We start from the raw sequence: 19,179 nt of genomic DNA, 5'->3' as shown, positions 1-19,179 counted from the left end.
GGAGGAGATCAGACCTGGAGACTGAAAAAAGTTGGCATGAGTCCTCAGATCCTCAAAAGGTTTTACAGCTACACCATTGAGAGCATCCTGACCGCAAGGCACTACAGAGGGTAGTGCTTACGGCCCAGTACATCACTGGGGCCAAGCTTCCTGCCATGCAAGACCTCTATACCAGGCGGTGTCAGAGGAAGGCCCTAAAAATTGTCAAGACTCCAGCCACCCTAGTCATAGCCCACCCCCCTCCACCACCCCGCACATTGACTCTGTATCGGTACCCCCTGTATATAGCCCCGCTATTGATATTTACTGCTGCTCTTTAATTATTTGTTATTCTTATCTCTTACTTTTTTTGTTGGTATTTTATTACAACTGTATTGTTGGTTAAGAGCTTGTAAGTAAGCATTTCACTGTAAGGTCTACATCTGTTGCATTCGGCACATGTGAGAAATACAATTTGATGTATTTAGCCTTTTATTGTCCCCAACACCTGTGTAATGATCATGCTGTTTAATCAGCTTCTTGATATACCAGGGATGCTTACGAACAGGGATGTAAACAAATTTGTGGAAAAAAATCGAGAGAAATAAGCTTTGTGTGTGTATTGAACATTTCTGAGATATTTTATTTCATCTCATGAAACCAACACTACATGTTGCGTTCATACTTTTTGGTTAAGTGTAGTTATGAGGTTGGGAGAACCTATCTGGGCTAGCTAAAGCCAACTTCATGAAATTCTTAAGTGGCTAGTAGTACAAAAAAAAATATATAAAAAATTATATATGTTTTTTTAAACAGGACAAATCTGAAGGGGCACGTGCCCCTGTGCCGCCTATGGGCATGACGCCTCTGAATAGAACAGGCTTGGAAGCTCTAACTATGGCAATTTGACTGGTAAACTCATGGGTCCACTTGCATTGGCTGCCTGGTATTGTAATGCAATCATTTCCATGGTTATTTGGAGTGTTCTATCAACATTCGACATGGTAATATAGAATGGTAATTCAAATGACTCTATCTGATGTGGCTCATGCAATGACATGTATGTTTTGTAATGTCAGTTGAGTTGACTCAACAAATCACAGCACAGATTGAAGGGTACACTTCCTGCTTTTAATTCCTGGCATGGGTATACTCAAAATGGCTGCCAGTCCACCCATTATGCCATCATTGACATGAATGGAGACGTCCAATCTATTCATTCTATTTCTATGGTCAGGACCCCTGGGTCTTTTTTTGCAGGGCTGTGCTTTGGAAACATGTTGTTACAGTCTCTTAATAGACATTTAAGTGTTGTCAGTCCCCATAAACCCCAGTGTGAAACCTCTGTAAGAGTGGAAACAGAACCATAAAACTGAAGGCAAAAGGATGAACATAAAGTCTGCATCCCAAATGGGCCCTGGTCAAAAGTTGTATACGATGCAGGGAAGAGGGTGGCATTTGATGGGCAGACAACGTCCCTTAATCCCACCTCGCAACCAAAGCTGGAAAATGCCCTTTCCTCTTTTAAAACAAAAATAGTTCTTCAGTGAGGATGCTATAGCATGCCTAAGAAAAAAGTGAACGTTTTAAAACAATTATAACATGGATAAGGAAATCTTCAAGGTTTATAATGTGGTTTAACAACATGGGCTACTAAGTACCTCATCCTGTTTCTCTTACATTGTCAAATGTGGGGAATTGAAAGCAGAAACCTACAGAATGTTATTCCAATGTTCTGAACATTGAATGTAAATGCTGAGTGTAAAACATGTTATTTATCACTCATTTCCTCTCTAAGCGTCATCTCAACAGTTGGAATCATATTGAACAATTAGTTATTTGTTTTTCCAGTCCCGCCCTCAAATGTCACACAATACTGCTAATGGGTACAATACCAGTGTTCTAACAGTAGATTCCTCATCAGATAATGAGAGAGAGTGGTACTGCTCTTCAGTCTACACACACCAAGAAAATCCTTCTTTAGACTATGTCAGTGTGCCAGGACAAATAGACTGTCTGTGTGTGTGTGTCAGTGTGCAGCTTGTGTGTACGCTATTTCTGGGTGTGTGTTTGTGTCTGTGAGTGTGTGTGTGTGTGTGTGTGTGTGTGTGTGTGCATACACATGAGTGAAAGAGGGTTATGCTTACTGAATATTTTTTTTATACCTTTATTTAACTAGGCAAGTCAGTTAAGAACAAATACTTATTTACAATGACGGCCTACACCGGCCAAACCCGGACGACGCTGGGCCAATTGTGCACCACCCTATGGGACTCCCAATCACGGCCGGTTGTGATACAGCCTGGATTCGAACCAGGGTGTCTGTAGTGACGACTCAAGTACTGAGATGCAGTGCCTAAAACCGCTGTGCCACTTGGGAGCCCCAGAGGGCGGCGCACAAGATCCCCTCTCCACAAAATAATCAAAACAGAATGTCCCTGAGAGAAAAGCTTTTTGGGTTTTATAGCATACGTATTACAACCATCCAACGTTTGCTTATGTCACAATGTTTAACATTGTGGAAGAAAAACTAGACTAGACCAATTCTCATAAATCTAATATGTGTCATCCAGAAGTTTTGTATGTATACAACAATAGTGCTAAATAGTGGTTTGAGGAGGGTTAACATTTTCATATAAGCATACATTCTATACTTGAAAACACAGTGACTTAGTTGAGAGACACTTACCTTGGTACCCATCATCATCGATGTCTCCGATTGCAGTGATGCACTCTCCGAAGTGTGCATTGTAGGCATCATCTCCATTTAAGAGTTCAGCCTGCTCCATCACCCCCTGCAAGTAGAGTCAAACGGGAATGGTTATGACGTGACACAACCCATTACTTTAAAGTGGAATGGTTATGACGTGACACAACCCATTACTTTAAAAGGGGAGCAGTTACGGCATGACACAACCCTTTACTTTAAAGTAGAATGGTTATAACTTACTACTAAGTAAAATACATCCTGCTTTCTACTATAACAGTTGAGGAACTTTCTCTATCGATTATAGATGGCTGCTTTCCCCTTTCTTTAGTTACTTGACTTTCATTAACAACTCAAACAACCAAACACACAGTAACAACCTCGAAGACGAGCTAGTTATAAGATCCTAATGATAACTCATAAATAGAACAGGATCAACCACAGACACCAGTCTATACAAAGCTAAATAATCCCCACTGTTAAATCAAACATTCTTCGAGGTAATAACATTTTGTTAACCAAAAAGCTGGTCTGACATGGACAGATAAAACACTCTGTATGGAGGTCATAATATACACTCAACTCATCCACCCCGACCAACCACCCTACTTTCATTTTTGCCTTAAGTACCCATCTGTATTATGTAACCATTCCAAACGTGACATATCATACTAATTTGAGTGGATTTACGTTTACATCTAGTCTATGAGACCAAGCTGTATAGGCAGCCATGTTTCTATATGGTGGGTTATATACAGGCTGACTGGAGGGCTAGAATATACTGTATATCTCCAATGTTTTTCACAAATCTCATTTAGAGAATTCCTAGTCGGAGGATTCTCTACCTGGTCACTCCCTTCCGAATATCCTACAACTTCTGGAAGATCTGGGACATTTCAGAAAGTTCACAGAATTTTACAACTCTATTCCCATCCAACCCAGATCCCACTCACATTGCCCTTGCTGAGGTAGACAGAGACCTGTCCCTCATCCCGTAGCGTGCTATGCATGGGCGCTCCAACCAGCAGGTCCGACAGGCCGTCCCGGTTCAGGTCAACTGCACACAATGAGGAGCCAAAGTAAGAGCCCATCTGGAAAATAACCAAGCACAGCCACAGAGCCACACAGACAGGTAGCATTGGGTCAGTGAAAATACATAACGCTGTGTTCATCTTGTGTATAATGTAGAAAGATATACATGTATTCTATTCTATTCACACAATTTGGAGCAAAAGTAAGAGCCCATCTGGAAAATAACCAAGCACAGCCAGAGGCACACAGACAGACACACCACTACAGCCACAGAGCCACACACACCACTAGTCAGATCAGTCTTTTCATCGAAACATGATTATTGATGTTGAACTAGTATAATGTATTTGTCATGTGAATTGCCCTCTCTAGCTGTCTGGTTCGTGGCCAGACTAGGGATGTGTCCCAAATGGCACCCCTTTCTCTATATAGTGTACTATTTTTGACCAGAGCCCAATGGGTGCAATTTGGGATGCAAGCCTAGAGCGCTCTAAACACTTTACATAAACCACATAAACACTGGGGTGCTTCTGAGAAAACCATTAACTAACAGTCTGCCATGCTTCACCTGCACCAGCTACAGTATGTGTACTCTACAACACATGGGGCATGGTTTCCCAGACCCTGATTAAGTCTAGAGACTCCATTGAGCATGATCACTCAAGTGTAGGCCTATGTCATTTCTGATAACAAAGAATACTAACAGATGGTAGAAGTGAACAGTGATCACCACTGACACACTAAAGAAACAACATGTCACTGTCATGTAGTAATGGTTAAACAGCCTAGTAGATAGCTGTGGTCCATATTTCAGACACATACCATTTTCCCTGAGGCTTGAAAGATCTTCACCAAAGACCCACCATCTATTCTGAAAATGTAAACCTGGAGGGAAAGGAGGATACAGTGTTAAAATACAGTGTTAACAAATCAGTGTTAAAATATTCAATACTAAGATATGATACTCCTCCTAAAACAACCAATCAAATCCTGTACATACTTTTCCTCCTCCACTGTGTTGTGGAGCTCCTGCAGCCACATCTATGAAGTTAGGAGAGGAGAAGTGTCCAGCAGTCACAGCATAGCCTAGAGAGAAAGAGAGACAGAAACAGTCAGACTTTACATGAAATAGTGGTTAGTCACAGCTTAGCCTAGAGAAAGAAACAGTCATTCTTTACATGAAATAGTGGTTAGTCACAGCATAGCCCAGAGAGAAAGAAACAGTCAGACTTTACATGAAATAGTGGTTAGTCACAGCATAGCCCAGAGAGAAAGAAACAGTCAGACTTTACATGAAATAGTGGTTAGTCACAGCATAGCCCAGAGAGAAAGAAACAGTCAGACTTTACATGAAATAGTGGTTAGTCACAGCATAGCCCAGAGAGAAAGAAACAGTCAGATTTTACATGAAATAGTGGTTAGTCACAGCATAGCCCAGAGAGAAAGAAACAGTCAGATTTTACATGAAATAGTGGTTAGTCACAGCATAGCCCAGAGAGAAAGAAACAGTCAGACTTTACATGAAATAGTGGTTAGTCACAGCATAGCCCAGAGAGAAAGAAACAGTCAGACTTTACATGAAATAGTGGTTAGTCACAGCATAGCCCAGAGAGAAAGAAACAGTCAGACTTTACATGAAATAGTGGTTAGTCACAGCATAGCCCAGAGAGAAAGAAACAGTCAGACTTTACATGAAATAGTGGTTAGTCACAGCATAGCCCAGAGAGAAAGAAACAGTCAGACTTTACATGAAATAGTGGTTAGTCACAGCATAGCCCAGAGAGAAAGAAACATTTAGATTTTACATAAAAATAGTGGTTAGTCACAGCATAGCCTAGAGAGAAAGAAACAGTCAGACTTTACATGAAATAGTGGTTAGTCACAGCATAGCCCAGAGAGAAAGAAACAGTCAGACTTTACATGAAATAGTGGTTAGTCACAGCTTAGCCTAGAGAAAGAAACAGTCATTCTTTACATGAAATAGTGGTTAGTCACAGCATAGCCCAGAGAGAAAGAAACAGTCAGACTTTACATGAAATAGTGGTTAGTCACAGCATAGCCCAGAGAGAAAGAAACAGTCAGACTTTACATGAAATAGTGGTTAGTCACAGCATAGCCCAGAGAGAAAGAAACAGTCAGACTTTACATGAAATAGTGGTTAGTCACAGCATAGCCCAGAGAGAAAGAAACAGTCAGATTTTACATGAAATAGTGGTTAGTCACAGCATAGCCCAGAGAGAAAGAAACAGTCAGATTTTACATGAAATAGTGGTTAGTCACAGCATAGCCCAGAGAGAAAGAAACAGTCAGACTTTACATGAAATAGTGGTTAGTCACAGCATAGCCCAGAGAGAAAGAAACAGTCAGACTTTACATGAAATAGTGGTTAGTCACAGCATAGCCCAGAGAGAAAGAAACAGTCAGACTTTACATGAAATAGTGGTTAGTCACAGCATAGCCCAGAGAGAAAGAAACATTTAGATTTTACATAAAAATAGTGGTTAGTCACAGCATAGCCTAGAGAGAAAGAAACAGTCAGACTTTACATGAAATAGTGGTTAGTCACAGCATAGCCCAGAGAGAAAGAAACAGTCAGACTTTACATGAAATAGTGGTTAGTCACAGCTTAGCCTAGAGAAAGAAACAGTCATTCTTTACATGAAATAGTGGTTAGTCACAGCATAGCCCAGAGAGAAAGAAACAGTCAGACTTTACATGAAATAGTGGTTAGTCACAGCATAGCCCAGAGAGAAAGAAACAGTCAGACTTTACATGAAATAGTGGTTAGTCACAGCTTAGCCTAGAGAAAGAAACAGTCATTCTTTACATGAAATAGTGGTTAGTCACAGCATAGCCCAGAGAGAAAGAAACAGTCAGACTTTACATGAAATAGTGGTTAGTCACAGCATAGCCCAGAGAGAAAGAAACATTTAGATTTTACATGAAATAGTGGTTAGTCACAGCATAGCCTAGAGAGAAAGAAACAGTCAGACTTTACATGAAATAGTGGTTAGTCACAGCATAGCCCAGAGAGAAAGAAACAGTCAGACTTTACATGAAATAGTGGTTAGTCACAGCATAGCCCAGAGAAAAAGAAACAGTCAGATTTTACATGAAATAGTGGTTAGTCACAGCATAGCCCAGAGAGAAAGAAACAGTCAGACTTTACATGAAATAGTGGTTAGTCACAGCTTAGCCTAGAGAAAGAAACAGTCATTCTTTACATGAAATAGTGGTTAGTCACAGCATAGCCCAGAGAGAAAGAAACAGTCAGACTTTACATGAAATAGTGGTTAGTCACAGCATAGCCCAGAGAGAAAGAAACAGTCAGACTTTACATTAAATAGTGGTTAGTCACAGCATAGCCCAGAGAGAAAGACAGAATCAGTCAGAGTTGCCAATACAATCAAATAAATGAGGTAGTCAGGTAGTCAACTATTTTACTCGTGCTCTTTGAGGGTCTACACCAAGTTAGTGTAGTGTAAAGTGTACTATCATTTAAAAAGGGCTTTGTGAATACATTTGATTGATGATTTATAAATTGATTGGGCTATTTATTTATTAATTAATCAACTGATTGAAAGACCGACTGACCGACAGATTGATCGATTGCATAAGTGATTAGTCGATTAAATCAATCAAAGGAAACATACCTAGATAGCTGTATCTGTGTGAGTCGACTTCTTCTTTGTTGGGGTTGTAGAAGGTGTTGGAGGTCAGGTTGTAGACCTTGACTGTTCCTGTCCAGTAGTATGATCCTGGAGCTCCCATCACCACCAGCTCCTGAAATTTATCACACACCATACATCTTACAACATTAGGCTGTGTTTACACAGCCACCCTAAAAACCCAAATCGGAATTCCTTTCTATATCGCCAATCTTTTTTTCCTGACTGTCCACACATAGTTTTACATGTGACCCATATCAGATTTGCGCATTCACACTGATGTAGCCTCTGAAGTAGCACACAGATGCAATGTTCATTTCCTGTCAATGTTCCTTTAAATTTTGGAGTGGTTGTAATGGTAACGGTCATGTGCAATAAAACCACTTCAGAGCTAAAAAATCTGATCTGAGCATCCAGACAGAAGTTGCATATGGAGGATCGGGTTTGGTTAAGGATTTAGATCCACATTGGAGGTGGTATTCATCGAAAGTCCAAAAATCTGATTCCATGTGTTTTCTTTTTTTTGCTGTTTACACATTAGGGAAAATATCCGATAGACAGTGGTGCAAAGTAATTCAGTAAAAATACTTTAAAGTACTACTTAAGTCATCACTTTACTATTTATATTTTTCACACCTTTTACTTAATAACATTCCGACAGAAAATTATGTAGTTTTTATCCATACATTTTCCATGGCACAACAAAAATTCCTGGTCTTTCCTACTGCCTCTGATCTGGCGGACTCACAAAACACAAATGCTTCATTTGTAAATGATATCTGAATTTTGGTGTTCCCCTAAATATAGGTACATTTAATAAAAAAGAAAATTGTGTCACCTGGTTTGCTTAATAGAAGGAATTTGAAATTATTGATACCTTTACCTTTGATAGTTAAGTATATTTGAGCAATTACATTTACTTTTGATAAAGTCAAAACAGTCTCCCGGGTGGAGCAGTGGTCTAGGGCACTGCATCGCAGTGCTAGCTGCGCCACCAGAGTCTCTGGGTTCACACCCAGGCTCTGTCGCAGCCGGCCGCAACCGGGAGGTCCGTGGGGCGACGCACAATTGGCATAGCGGTACTGTATATCAAGCAAGTATTTTTATACTCTACAAGTATTATCAGATTAACTGTTTTGTAGAGATAATTATCAGACTCCAGTTACGAATGCTGATAAACACTCCAATACATTTAGTTGATTTCCCCCCCCACAAAAATAGTGCACTGTGCCTTTGCCTTTACCAATTCCGTATTAGCTGACCAATATAGATGTCTTCAGCGGCAGCAAGATTTTTTTTTTAGCACCCCCACTCCAAACTACTTCCCATGGCTATGCCAGTACGGGACCGTCTATGTGTGCACACACCTTTAAAATGTATTGCCTTTTAATGTGGCATAAACACAACCAGTCCTGATATTTGCATCTGATTGTCAAACAATCACTTGAAAAGGCTCCTTTAAGCCTGGCTGCCTGTGCATGTCTGTCCACTCTAAAATCATTCCCGCATCCATACAGTGCACTGTGCACCAGCCATTGGATGAATGGAAAGAGCATCTATTAGAAAACACCAAAAAGTGTAATGAATGACATTCTGCGATTTTCAAATAGGACTTTTGACCTGTATTGATCCGTCTACTGCTGTCTGTGCGCGTTTTGGCCACTTATCTCTGAATTGGCAAAATGTCAATGTTATTTTGGAACCACACCGCATTTTGGAGCGTACTTCCTCAGGTTTCAAGTCCATTTGCTCATTTGTAATTACACTGACATGCGGTAATGATAAATAATAGTGAAATGGCCTACAGCTTTCTTGGGATCTTTGTTTTAATTATTGTGATATAGGCTCATGTTCAGATGTTTCGGTGTACCCACACAATTTATTTTGCCAGTACTCCTGTACTGTACTGGTTACTTTCACCCCTGCATATACCTACAACAGACAGAGCAAATTAAAATCAAATAAGCAAAGAACAAAAACATCAGGTCAGTGACTCCAAATTTACCACCCATCTCTCACAGTCGACCTAACAAAAGTTACAAAACATCAAAAAGTCTAACGGAATGACAAGAAATTATCTAGTCAGGAAGTAAAGAAACAAACATCTGGAGTTGATTGGTCAGTCAGTCCTTGATTTGATGGTCAAATCAAGATTCTAGAATGTCAGATACATCCCGCTTTCACTAGATTCTAGAATGTCAGATACATCCCGCTTTCACTAGATTCTAGAATGTCAGATACATCCCGCTTTCACTAGATTCTAGAATGTCAGATACATCCCGCTTTCACTAGATTCTAGAATGTCAGATACATCCCGCTTTCACTAGATTCTAGAATGTCAGATACATCCCGCTTTCACTAGATTCTAGAATGTCAGATACATCCCGCTTTCACTAGATTCTAGAATGTCAGATTTATTTATTTATTTCACCTTTATTTAACCAGGTGGGCAAATTGAGAACACGTTCTCATTTACAATTGCGACCTGGCCAAGATAAAGCAAAGCAGTTCGACACAAACAACAACACATAGTTACACATGGAGTATAACAAACATACAGTCAATAATACAGTGAAAAATAAGTCTATATACAATGTGAGCAAGTGAGGTGAGATAAGGGAGGTGAAGGCAAATAAAATATATTAATAAATAAAAATATAAAAAAGGCCATGGTGGTGAAGTAAATACAATATAGCAAGTAAAAAAACACTGGAATGGTTGGTTTGCAGTGGAAGAAGGTGCAAAGTAGCGATAGAAATAATGGGGTGCAAAGGAGCAAAATAAATAAATACAGTAGGTAAAGAGGTAGTTGTTTGGGCTAAATTATAGATGGGCTATGTACAGGTGCAGTAATCTATGAGCTTCTCTGACAGCTGGTGCTTAAAGCTAGTGAGGGAGATAAGTGTTTCCAGTTTCAGAGATTTTTGTAGTTCGTTCCAGTCATTGGCAGCAGAGAACTGGAAGGAGAGGCGGCCAAAGGAAGAATTGGTTTTGGGGGTGACCAGAGAGATATACCTGCTGGAGCGCGTGCTACAGGTAGGTGCTGCAATGGTGACCAGCGAGCTGAGATAAGGGGGGACTTTACCTAGCAGGGTTTTGTAGATGACCTGGAGCCAGTGGGTTTGGCGACGAGTGTGAAGCGAGGGCCAGCCAACGAGAGCGTACAGGTCGCAGTGGTGGGTAGTATATGGGGCTTTGGTGACAAAACGGATGGCACTGTGATAGACTGCATCCAATTTATTGAGTAGGGTTTTGGAGGCTATTTTGTAAATGACATCACCGAAGTCGAGGATTGGTAGGATGGTCAGTTTTACAAGGGTATGTTTGGCAGCATGAGTGAAGGATGCTTTGTTGCGGAATAGGAAGCCGATTCTAGATTTAACTTTGGATTGGAGATGTTTGATGTGAGTCTGGAAGGAGAGTTTACAGTCTAACCAGACACCTAGGTATTTGTAGTTGTCCACATATTCTAAGTCAGAGCCGTCCAGAGTAGTGATGTTGGACAGGCGGGCAGGTGCAGGCAGCGATCGGTTGAAGAGCATGCATTTAGTTTTACTTGTATTTAAGAGCAATTGGAGGCCACGGAAGGAGAGTTGTATGGCATTGAAGCTCGCCTGGAGGGTTGTTAACACAGTGTCAAAAGAAGGGCCAGAAGTATACAGAATAGTGTCGTCTGCGTAGAGGTGGATCAGAGACTCACCAGCAGCAAGAGCGACATCATTGATGTATACAGAGAAGAAAGTCGGTCCAAGAACTGAACCCTGTGGCACCCCCATAGAGACTGCTAGAGGTCCGGACAACAGACCCTCCGATTTGACACACTGAACTCGATCAGAGAAGTAGTTGGTGAACCAGGCGAGGCAATCATTTGAGAAACCAAGGCTGTCGAGTCTGCCGATGAGGATGTGGTGATTGACAGAGTCAAAAGCCTTGGCCAGGTCATTGAATATGGCTGCACAGTACTGTTTCCTATCGATAGCGGTTAAGATATCGTTTATGACCTTGAGCGTGGCTGAGGTGCACCCATGACCAGCTCTGAAACCAGATTGCATAGCGGAGAAGGTATGGTGGGATTCGAAATGGTCGGTAATCTGTTTGTTGACTTGGCTTTCGAAGTCCTTAGAAAGGCAGGGTAGGATAGATATAGGTCTGTAGCTGTTTGGGTCAAGAGTGTCCCCCCCTTTGAAGAGGGGGATAACCGCAGCTGCTTTCCAATCTTTGGGGATCTCAGACGACACGAAAGAGAGGTTGAAAAGGCTGGTAATAGGGGTGGCAATAATTTCAGCAGATAGTTTTAGAAAGAAAGGGTCCAGATTATCTAGCCCGGCTGATTTGTAAGGGTCCAGATTTTGCAGCTCTTTCAGAACATCAGCTGACTGTATTTGGGAGAAAGAGAAATGGGGAAGGCGTGGGCGAGTAGCAGTGGGGAGGGCAGTGCTGTTGACCGGGGTAGGGGTAGCCAGGTGGAAAGCATGGCCAGCCGTAGAAAAATGCTTGTTGAAATTCTCAATTATAGTGGATTTGTCGGTGGTGACAGTGTTTCCTATCTTCAGTGCAGTTGGAAGCTGGGTGGAGGTGTTCTTATTCTCCATGGACTTTACAGTGTCCCAGAACTTTTTTGAGTTTGTGTTGCAGGAAGCAAATTTCTGTTGAAAAAGCTAGCCTTGGCTTTTCTAACTGCCTGTGTATACTGGTTTCTAGCTTCCCTGAAAAGTTGCATATCACGGGGGCTGTTCGATGCTAATGCAGAACGCCATAGGATGTTTTTCTGTTGGTTAAGGGCAGTCAGGTCAGGAGAGAACCAAGGGCTATATCTGTTCCTGGTTCTAAATTTCTTGAATGGGGCATGCTTATTCAAGATGGTGAGGAAGGCATTTAAAAAAAATATCCAGGCATCCTCTACTGACGGGATGAGATCAATATCCTTCCAGGATACCTCGGCCAGGTCGATTAGAAAGTCCTGCTCGCTGAAGTGTTTCAGGGAGCGTTTGACAGTGATGAGTGGAGGTCGTTTGATCGCTGACCCATTACGGATACAGGCAATGAGGCAGTGATCGCTGAGATCTTGGTTGAAAACAGCAGAGGTGTATTTGGAGGGCAAGTTGGTTAGGATGATATCTATGAGGGTACCCGTGTTTATGGAATTGGGGTGGTACCTGGTAGGTTCATTGATAATTTGTGTGAGATTGAGGGCATCAAGCTTAGATTGTAGGATGGCTGGGGTGTTAAGCATGTTCCAATTTAGGTCGCCTAGCAGCACAAGCTCTGAAGATAGATGGGGGGCAATCAGTTCACATATGGTGTCCAGAGCACAGCTGGGGGCAGAGGGTGGTCTATAGCAGGCGGCAACAGTGAGAGACTTGTTTTTAGAGAGGTTGATTTTTAATAGTAGAAGTTCAAATTGTTTGGGAACAGACCTGGATAGTAAAACAGAACTCTGCAGGCAATCCTTGCAGTAGATTGCAACACCGTCCCCTTTGGCCGTTCTATCTTGTCTGAAAATCTTGTAGTTAGGGATGAAAATGTCAGAATTTTTGGTGGTCTTCCTAAGCCAAGATTCAGACACGGCTAAAACATCTGGGTTGGCAGCAGAGTGTGCTAAAGCAGTGAACAAAACAAACTTAGGGAGGAGGCTTCTAATGTTAACATGCATGAAACCAAGGCTATTACGGTTACAGAAGTCATCAAAAGAGAGCGCCTGGGGAATAGGAGTGGAGCTAGGTACTGCAGGGCCTGGATTCACCTCTATATCACCAGAGGAACAGAGGAGGAGTAGGATAAGGGTACGGCTAAAAGCTATGAGAATTGGTCGTCTAGAACGTCTAGAACAGAGAGTAAAAGGAAGTTTCTGGGGGCGATAAAATAGCTTCAAGGAATAATGTACAGACAAAGGTATGGTAGGATGTGAATACAGTGGAGGTAAACCTAGGTAATGAGTGATGATGAGAGAGATATTGTCTCTAGAAACATCATTGAAACCAGGTGGTCATCGCATATGTGGGTGGTGGAACTGAAAGGTTGGATATATAGTGAGCAGGGCTAGAGGCTCTACAGTGAAATAAGCCAATAAACACTAACAGGAACAGCAATGGACAAGGCATATTTACATTAAGGAGAGGCATGCTTAATCGAGTGATCATAAGGGTCCAGTGAGTAGAGGTTGGTTGGGGTCACGGCGATCCAGACAGCTGGCTGGGTAGCTGGCTATCGGTAGCAAGATAACATAGGATGGAGGTCTATTTTTATTTTATTTTTTGTCACCTCGTGCGTTTCCGTCGGTAGATTAGTGGGGTTCCGTGTGGTAGAGGGGATCGATCCAATTGGCAAAATAGATATAGTGACCCAAGAAAAAAAAGAAAAAAATTGTCCGGTATACTTATTTAGATAGCAGCCGATAAGACAGCTAATAATTAGCAGATGGGTATTCAGAAACGTCGCAATGGAAAAGCCTGTTGAAGCCACCTCGGACAATTACGTCGGCAGACCAGTCGTGATGGATCGGCGGGGCTCCGTGTCGGCAATAAAGGGTCCAGTCCAATTGGCAAAAGAGGTATTGTAGCCCAAGAATTCGCTGGTAGACCTCTTCGGCTAGCCGGCAGATGGGCCTAGCTCGAGGCTAGCTCAAGGCTAACTGGTGCTTGTTTCGAGACAGAGGTGTTAGCCAGTAGTAGCCACTCAGTTGCAGCTAGCTAGCTACGATGATCTGGTGTAATTGTCCAGAGCTTGCGTCAGGAATCCGGTGATGTGGTAGAGAAAAAGCAGTCCTATATGCTCTGGGTTGATATCACGCCTGCAGACTGGCAGGTATTGGCCCGAGCTGAAGCTGGCTGGTGTCCGAGTTAAGGGTGAAGACCGCAGCAGTGGCTAACTGACTACTAGCTAGTAGCTAGTTATCTGGCTAGCTTCTGATTGGGGTTACGGTTCTAAAGTATAAAAAATAGCAGATCCGTACCACATTGGGTGAGGCGGGTTGCAGGAATGTATATTCAGTTCCTAGATGGAAAGTGAAATTAAAATATATACGAAATGTATACGAAAAATACGAGGACTATTTACGCGGGACAAGACGGGACAAGACAAACACACGTCCGACTGCTACGCCATCTTGGAAAGAAGATACATCCCGCTTTCACTAGATTCTAGAATGTCAGATACATCCCGCTTTCACTAGATTTTAGAATGTCAGATACATCCCGCTTTCACTAGATTCTAGAATGTCAGATACATCGCCCTTTCACTAGATTCTAGAATGTCAGATACATCCCGCTTTCACTAGATTCTAGAATGTCAGATACATCCCGCTTTCACTAGATTCTAGAATGTCATATACATCCCGCTTTCACTAGATTCTAGAATGTCAGATACATCCCGCTTTCACTAGATTCTAGAATGTCAGATGCATCCTGCTGTCACTTCATTTTTAGAATGTCAGAACGTTGTCCTCCTGCTGTCACACATCTCTGAAACACTAGAATACTAAGACATTAGCTACAATTCAGAGACAAAGGTTAAGAACAACAGCTGTCCATTATATCTAACATTCCTCAGATTCTGACATTCTGTATTGAAATGCTGTCCAAGAGTCTGACAGCTCTTCGCTTGTCTGTGTATGGATAGTCTGCGGTGGAAAAAATGTGTTGTTCCTTTGCTCCTTTGTTCAGACGACTCCGTTGTTGAGTCCAACAACCCCCCGACCTTCTGGTAACACAACCTTGACATGCAACTTGGATGCTCATCGCTATTCCTACTCTTACATAACTTATTTTCCCATTCCTTATAAATGTTCAGCCGTGCACTATGCAAAGGTCTCATACAGTATTGATTCCACACAGCCTGGAATCCAAACTAAATAATTTCTCATCTAGACAGTCCAAGTGTCTGTCTATTGGTGTAGTTCCAGACTGAACCTGTGAAGTGAAACAATGAAACTGAGTGATATTCAGGTTGGAGCCAGGCTAAGATTCCCCACAGGCTGCAGTTTGGTTTCCAGGCTAGATACCACACAGTACGGGGTGCAGAGTGAAATGATGGTCTGTGGTCTGAACAGATTTGATGGTAACTTGAAACCTTTTTTAGATTTCTAAATTGCATAACTTTATTTTTTCATTCCTTTTGAAGGTTAATTATGCAAAGTTCTTATATGATCTGGAGCCACAGTAGAATGAAATAATGATCTGAACTGATTTGATAGATGGACTTGGGTTCTGGACACTACTGCTGTTAGGTGATGCTCCTCAAATAGGAAGACTTCTCTTGGCATACAGACAGCTCAGCAATTTGAAAGACAGACCTGGTTTTGGGCTTGGAACTGCAACTCTCTGTCAGGTAAGATAATAGTGGTGGTGGTGGTGTTGTTATGTTCCAGTGCCTGATCAGAATAGAACAGAACACTGCTCTTCTCTGGGCACACAGACAGAGACATTCAGACAGCTCAGCAAATAACTCAATAAGTCAAATTACTGATTACACTTGAATGGACTGGCACAACTTTAAACAGTGCACTACCTCTTTGATATGTCCTTATTTCACCTCATCAAAAGCACAGACTAAGTACAAAGAGAATGGCGGTGTACCAAATGGCACCCTATCCCCTATATAGTGCACACATTTTGACCAGAGAGCTATGGGGCTCCCAAGTGGCGCAGCAGTCTAAGGCACTCACTAAAGACCCTGGTTCGATTCCAGGTTGTATCACAACCGGCCGTGATTGGGAGTCCCATAGGGCGGCGTACAATTGGCCCAGTGTCGTCCTGTCACGTTCCTGACCTGTTGTCTGTTATTTTTGTATGTGTTTAGTTGGTCAGGGCGTGAGTTGGGGTGGGCATTCTATGTTTTGTGTTTCTATGTTTAGGTCATTGGTATTAGCCTTATATGGTTCTCAATCAGAGACAGGTGTTTGACGTTTCCTCTGATTGGGAACCATATAAAGGTAGGGTGTTCACACTGTTTGTTTGTGGGTGGTTGTCTTCTGTGTCTGTATGTTCGTTCGTACCACACGGGACTGTAGCGTTTGTTTGGTCGTTTGTTATAGTCTGTACCTGTTCCTGCGTTCTTCGTGTTATATGTAAGTTCTCATGTTTTAGGTCAGTCTACGTTCATTTTGTTATTTTGTAGTCATTCCAAGTGTTTGTTTTCGTGTTTGTTTTCGGCAGTTAATAAATTCATTATGTTTTCAAAACCTGCTGCATTTTGGCCTGATCACTACTCCTCCTCTTCGGATGAAGAGGAGGAGGAAAACCGCTACTAGGCCGGGGTAGGCCGTCATTGTAAATAAGAATTTGTTCTTAACTGACTTGTGTGTTTCCGCTGTGAAAGCAAAATAAATCTTTATTTCCTTCTGACACTCTCTCTTTATGGGAGGAACAAGGCTTACAGTGTATCAGAGAGGTCAAGTCAGGTTAACACAGCCCCTCTTAGTAGCCTATGGAAACAGGAATGAGTAAGGAGACTAACATGGCTTTGGTAGATTTCTTTGTCATCAAAATTGCTCAAATGTTTAAAAAAAGTATTATAATAAATGCCTCAGTTAGACAATGGATGAAGGCACTCCAAAACCATCAGGTATTGAATGAATTATAGCACATAAAACTGTCACGGACAAATAATGAATGGAGTTTAGGTGGGAATTCAAGTATTCAATATACAGTACCAGTCAAAAGTTTGGACACACCTACTTGCTTGGGCTAAGATTGACTGACCTTCATGTCTTAAAGTAATGTTGGACTGTCATTTCCTCTTTGCTTATTTGAGCTGTTTTTGCCATGAAATGGATTTGGTCTTTTACCAAATAGAGCTATCTTCTGTATACCACCCCTTATCACTGCACAACTGATTGGCTCAAACACATTAAGAAGGAAAGAAATTCCACAAATGAACTTTTAACAAGGAACACCTGTTAATTGAAATGCATCCAGGTGACTACCTCATGAAGCTGGTTGAGAGAATGCCAAGAGTGTGCAAAGCTGTCATCAAGGCAAAGGGTGGCTACTTTGAAGCATCTCAAATATAACATAGATTTTGATTTGTTTAACACTTTTTTGGTTACTACATGATTCCATATGTGTTATGTCATAGTTTTGATGTCTTCACTATTATTCTACAATGTAGAAAATAGTCAAAATAAAGAAAAAGCTTTGAATGAGTAGCTGTTCTAAAACTTTTGACTGGTACTGTAAATTGTCAAATAAATTCAATTATATGTGCATAATTTGCATAAATAGAGTGCCTGCAGAAAGTACTCACACCCCTTGACTTAAAAAATAAATAATTATGTTACAAATTGGAATTCAAATGGATTTGTCTTTTTTTTTATCTACATAAATACTCTGTATTGTGAAAGTGGAAGAAACATTCTAAAAATGTTTCAAGATGAATGAAAAATAAAAAACTAATACACAGCCTTATTCTAAAATGGATTAAATAAAACAATTTCCTCTTCAATCTACACACAATACCCGAGAATGACAAAGCGAAAACAGGTTTTCTATATCACTCGAAATTGAGCTCAGGTGCATCCTGTTTCCCATTGATCATCCTTGAGATGTTTCTACAACTTGATTGGAGTCCACCTGTGGTAAATTGCATTTATTGGACATGATTTTGAAAGGCACACACCAGTCTATATAAGGTCCCACAGTTGACAGTGCATGTCAGAGCAAAAACCAAGCCACGAGGTCGAAGAAATTGTCCGCAGAGCTCCGAGACAGGATTGTGTCGAGGCACAGATCTGGGGATGGGTACCAAAACATTTCTGCAGCATTGAAGGTCACCAAGAACACTGGGGCCTCCATCAGTCTTAATAGGAAGAAGTTTGGAACAACCAAGACTCTTCCTAGGGCTGGCCGCACGACCAAACTGAGCAATCGGAGAAGGGCCTTGGTCAGGGAGGTAACCAAGAACCCATTGGTCACTCTGAAAGAGCTCCAGAGTTCCTCTGTGGAGATGGGAGAACCTTCCAGAAGGACAACCATCCCTGTAGCACTCTACCAATCAGGCCTTTATGGTAGAGTGGCCAGACAGAAGCCACTCCTCAGTAAAAGGCACATAACAGCCCACTTGGAGTTTGCTAAAAGGCACCTACACACTCTCAGACCATGAGAAACAAGATTCTCTGGTCTGATGAAACCAAGATTGAACTCTATGGCCTGAACGCCAAGCATCACGTCTGGAGGAAACCTGGCACCATCCCTACGGTGAGCCATGGTGGCAGTATCATGCTGTGGGGATGTATTTCAGCGGCAGGGACTGGGAGACTAGTCAGGACTGAGGGAAAGATGAACGGAGAAAAGTACAGAGAGATCCTTGATGAAAACCTGCTCCAAAGCGCTCAGGACCTCAGACTGGGGGCGAAGGTTCACCTTCCAACAGGACAACAACCCTTAGCACACAGCCAAGACAAAGCAGGAGTGGCTTCAGGACAAGTCTCTGAATGTCCTTGAGTGGCCCTGCCAGAGCCTGGACTTGAACCCGATAGAACATCTCTGGAGAGACCTGAAAGTAGCTGTGCAGCGACGCTCCCAATCCAACCTGACAGAGCTTGAGAGGATCTGCAGAGAAGAATGGGAGAAACTCCCCAAATACAGATGTGCCAAGCTTGTAGCATCATAACCAAGAAGACTCGAGGCTGTAATCGCTGCCAAAGGCGCTTCAACAAAGTTGAATAAGGCTGTAACAAAATGTGGAAAAAGTCAAGGGGTATAGTTTCCGAATGCACTGTAAGTATTCAACCACCTGAGTCAATAAATGTTAGAATCACCTTCAGCAGCGATTACAGAGTCTTTCTGGGTAAGTGTC

General features: G+C 41.9%; 1 protein-coding gene across 1 annotated transcript in view; it reads right to left on the bottom strand.

Annotated features, from left to right (window-relative positions):
* The window catches only part of LOC129828781 (integrin alpha-9-like), a 138,332-nt gene that overhangs the window by 92,415 nt on the left and 26,738 nt on the right, over positions 1 to 19,179 (bottom strand). Inside the window, exons 6-10 of the mRNA XM_055889983.1 lie at positions 7,372 to 7,501; positions 4,719 to 4,804; positions 4,541 to 4,603; positions 3,640 to 3,777; positions 2,669 to 2,774 (exon numbers count right to left, since the gene is read on the bottom strand). Of these exons, the coding sequence (XP_055745958.1) occupies positions 2,669 to 2,774; positions 3,640 to 3,777; positions 4,541 to 4,603; positions 4,719 to 4,804; positions 7,372 to 7,501 (523 nt within the window). The remainder of the gene's footprint in view (positions 1 to 2,668; positions 2,775 to 3,639; positions 3,778 to 4,540; positions 4,604 to 4,718; positions 4,805 to 7,371; positions 7,502 to 19,179) is intronic.

The sequence above is a fragment of the Salvelinus fontinalis genome, chromosome 30, assembly GCF_029448725.1.
Source record: "Salvelinus fontinalis isolate EN_2023a chromosome 30, ASM2944872v1, whole genome shotgun sequence".
In the NCBI taxonomy this organism is placed as follows: Eukaryota; Metazoa; Chordata; class Actinopteri; order Salmoniformes; family Salmonidae; genus Salvelinus; species Salvelinus fontinalis.
Note: the sequence above shows the minus strand (reverse complement) of the source record. Positions and strands in the feature narration are given on the sequence as shown.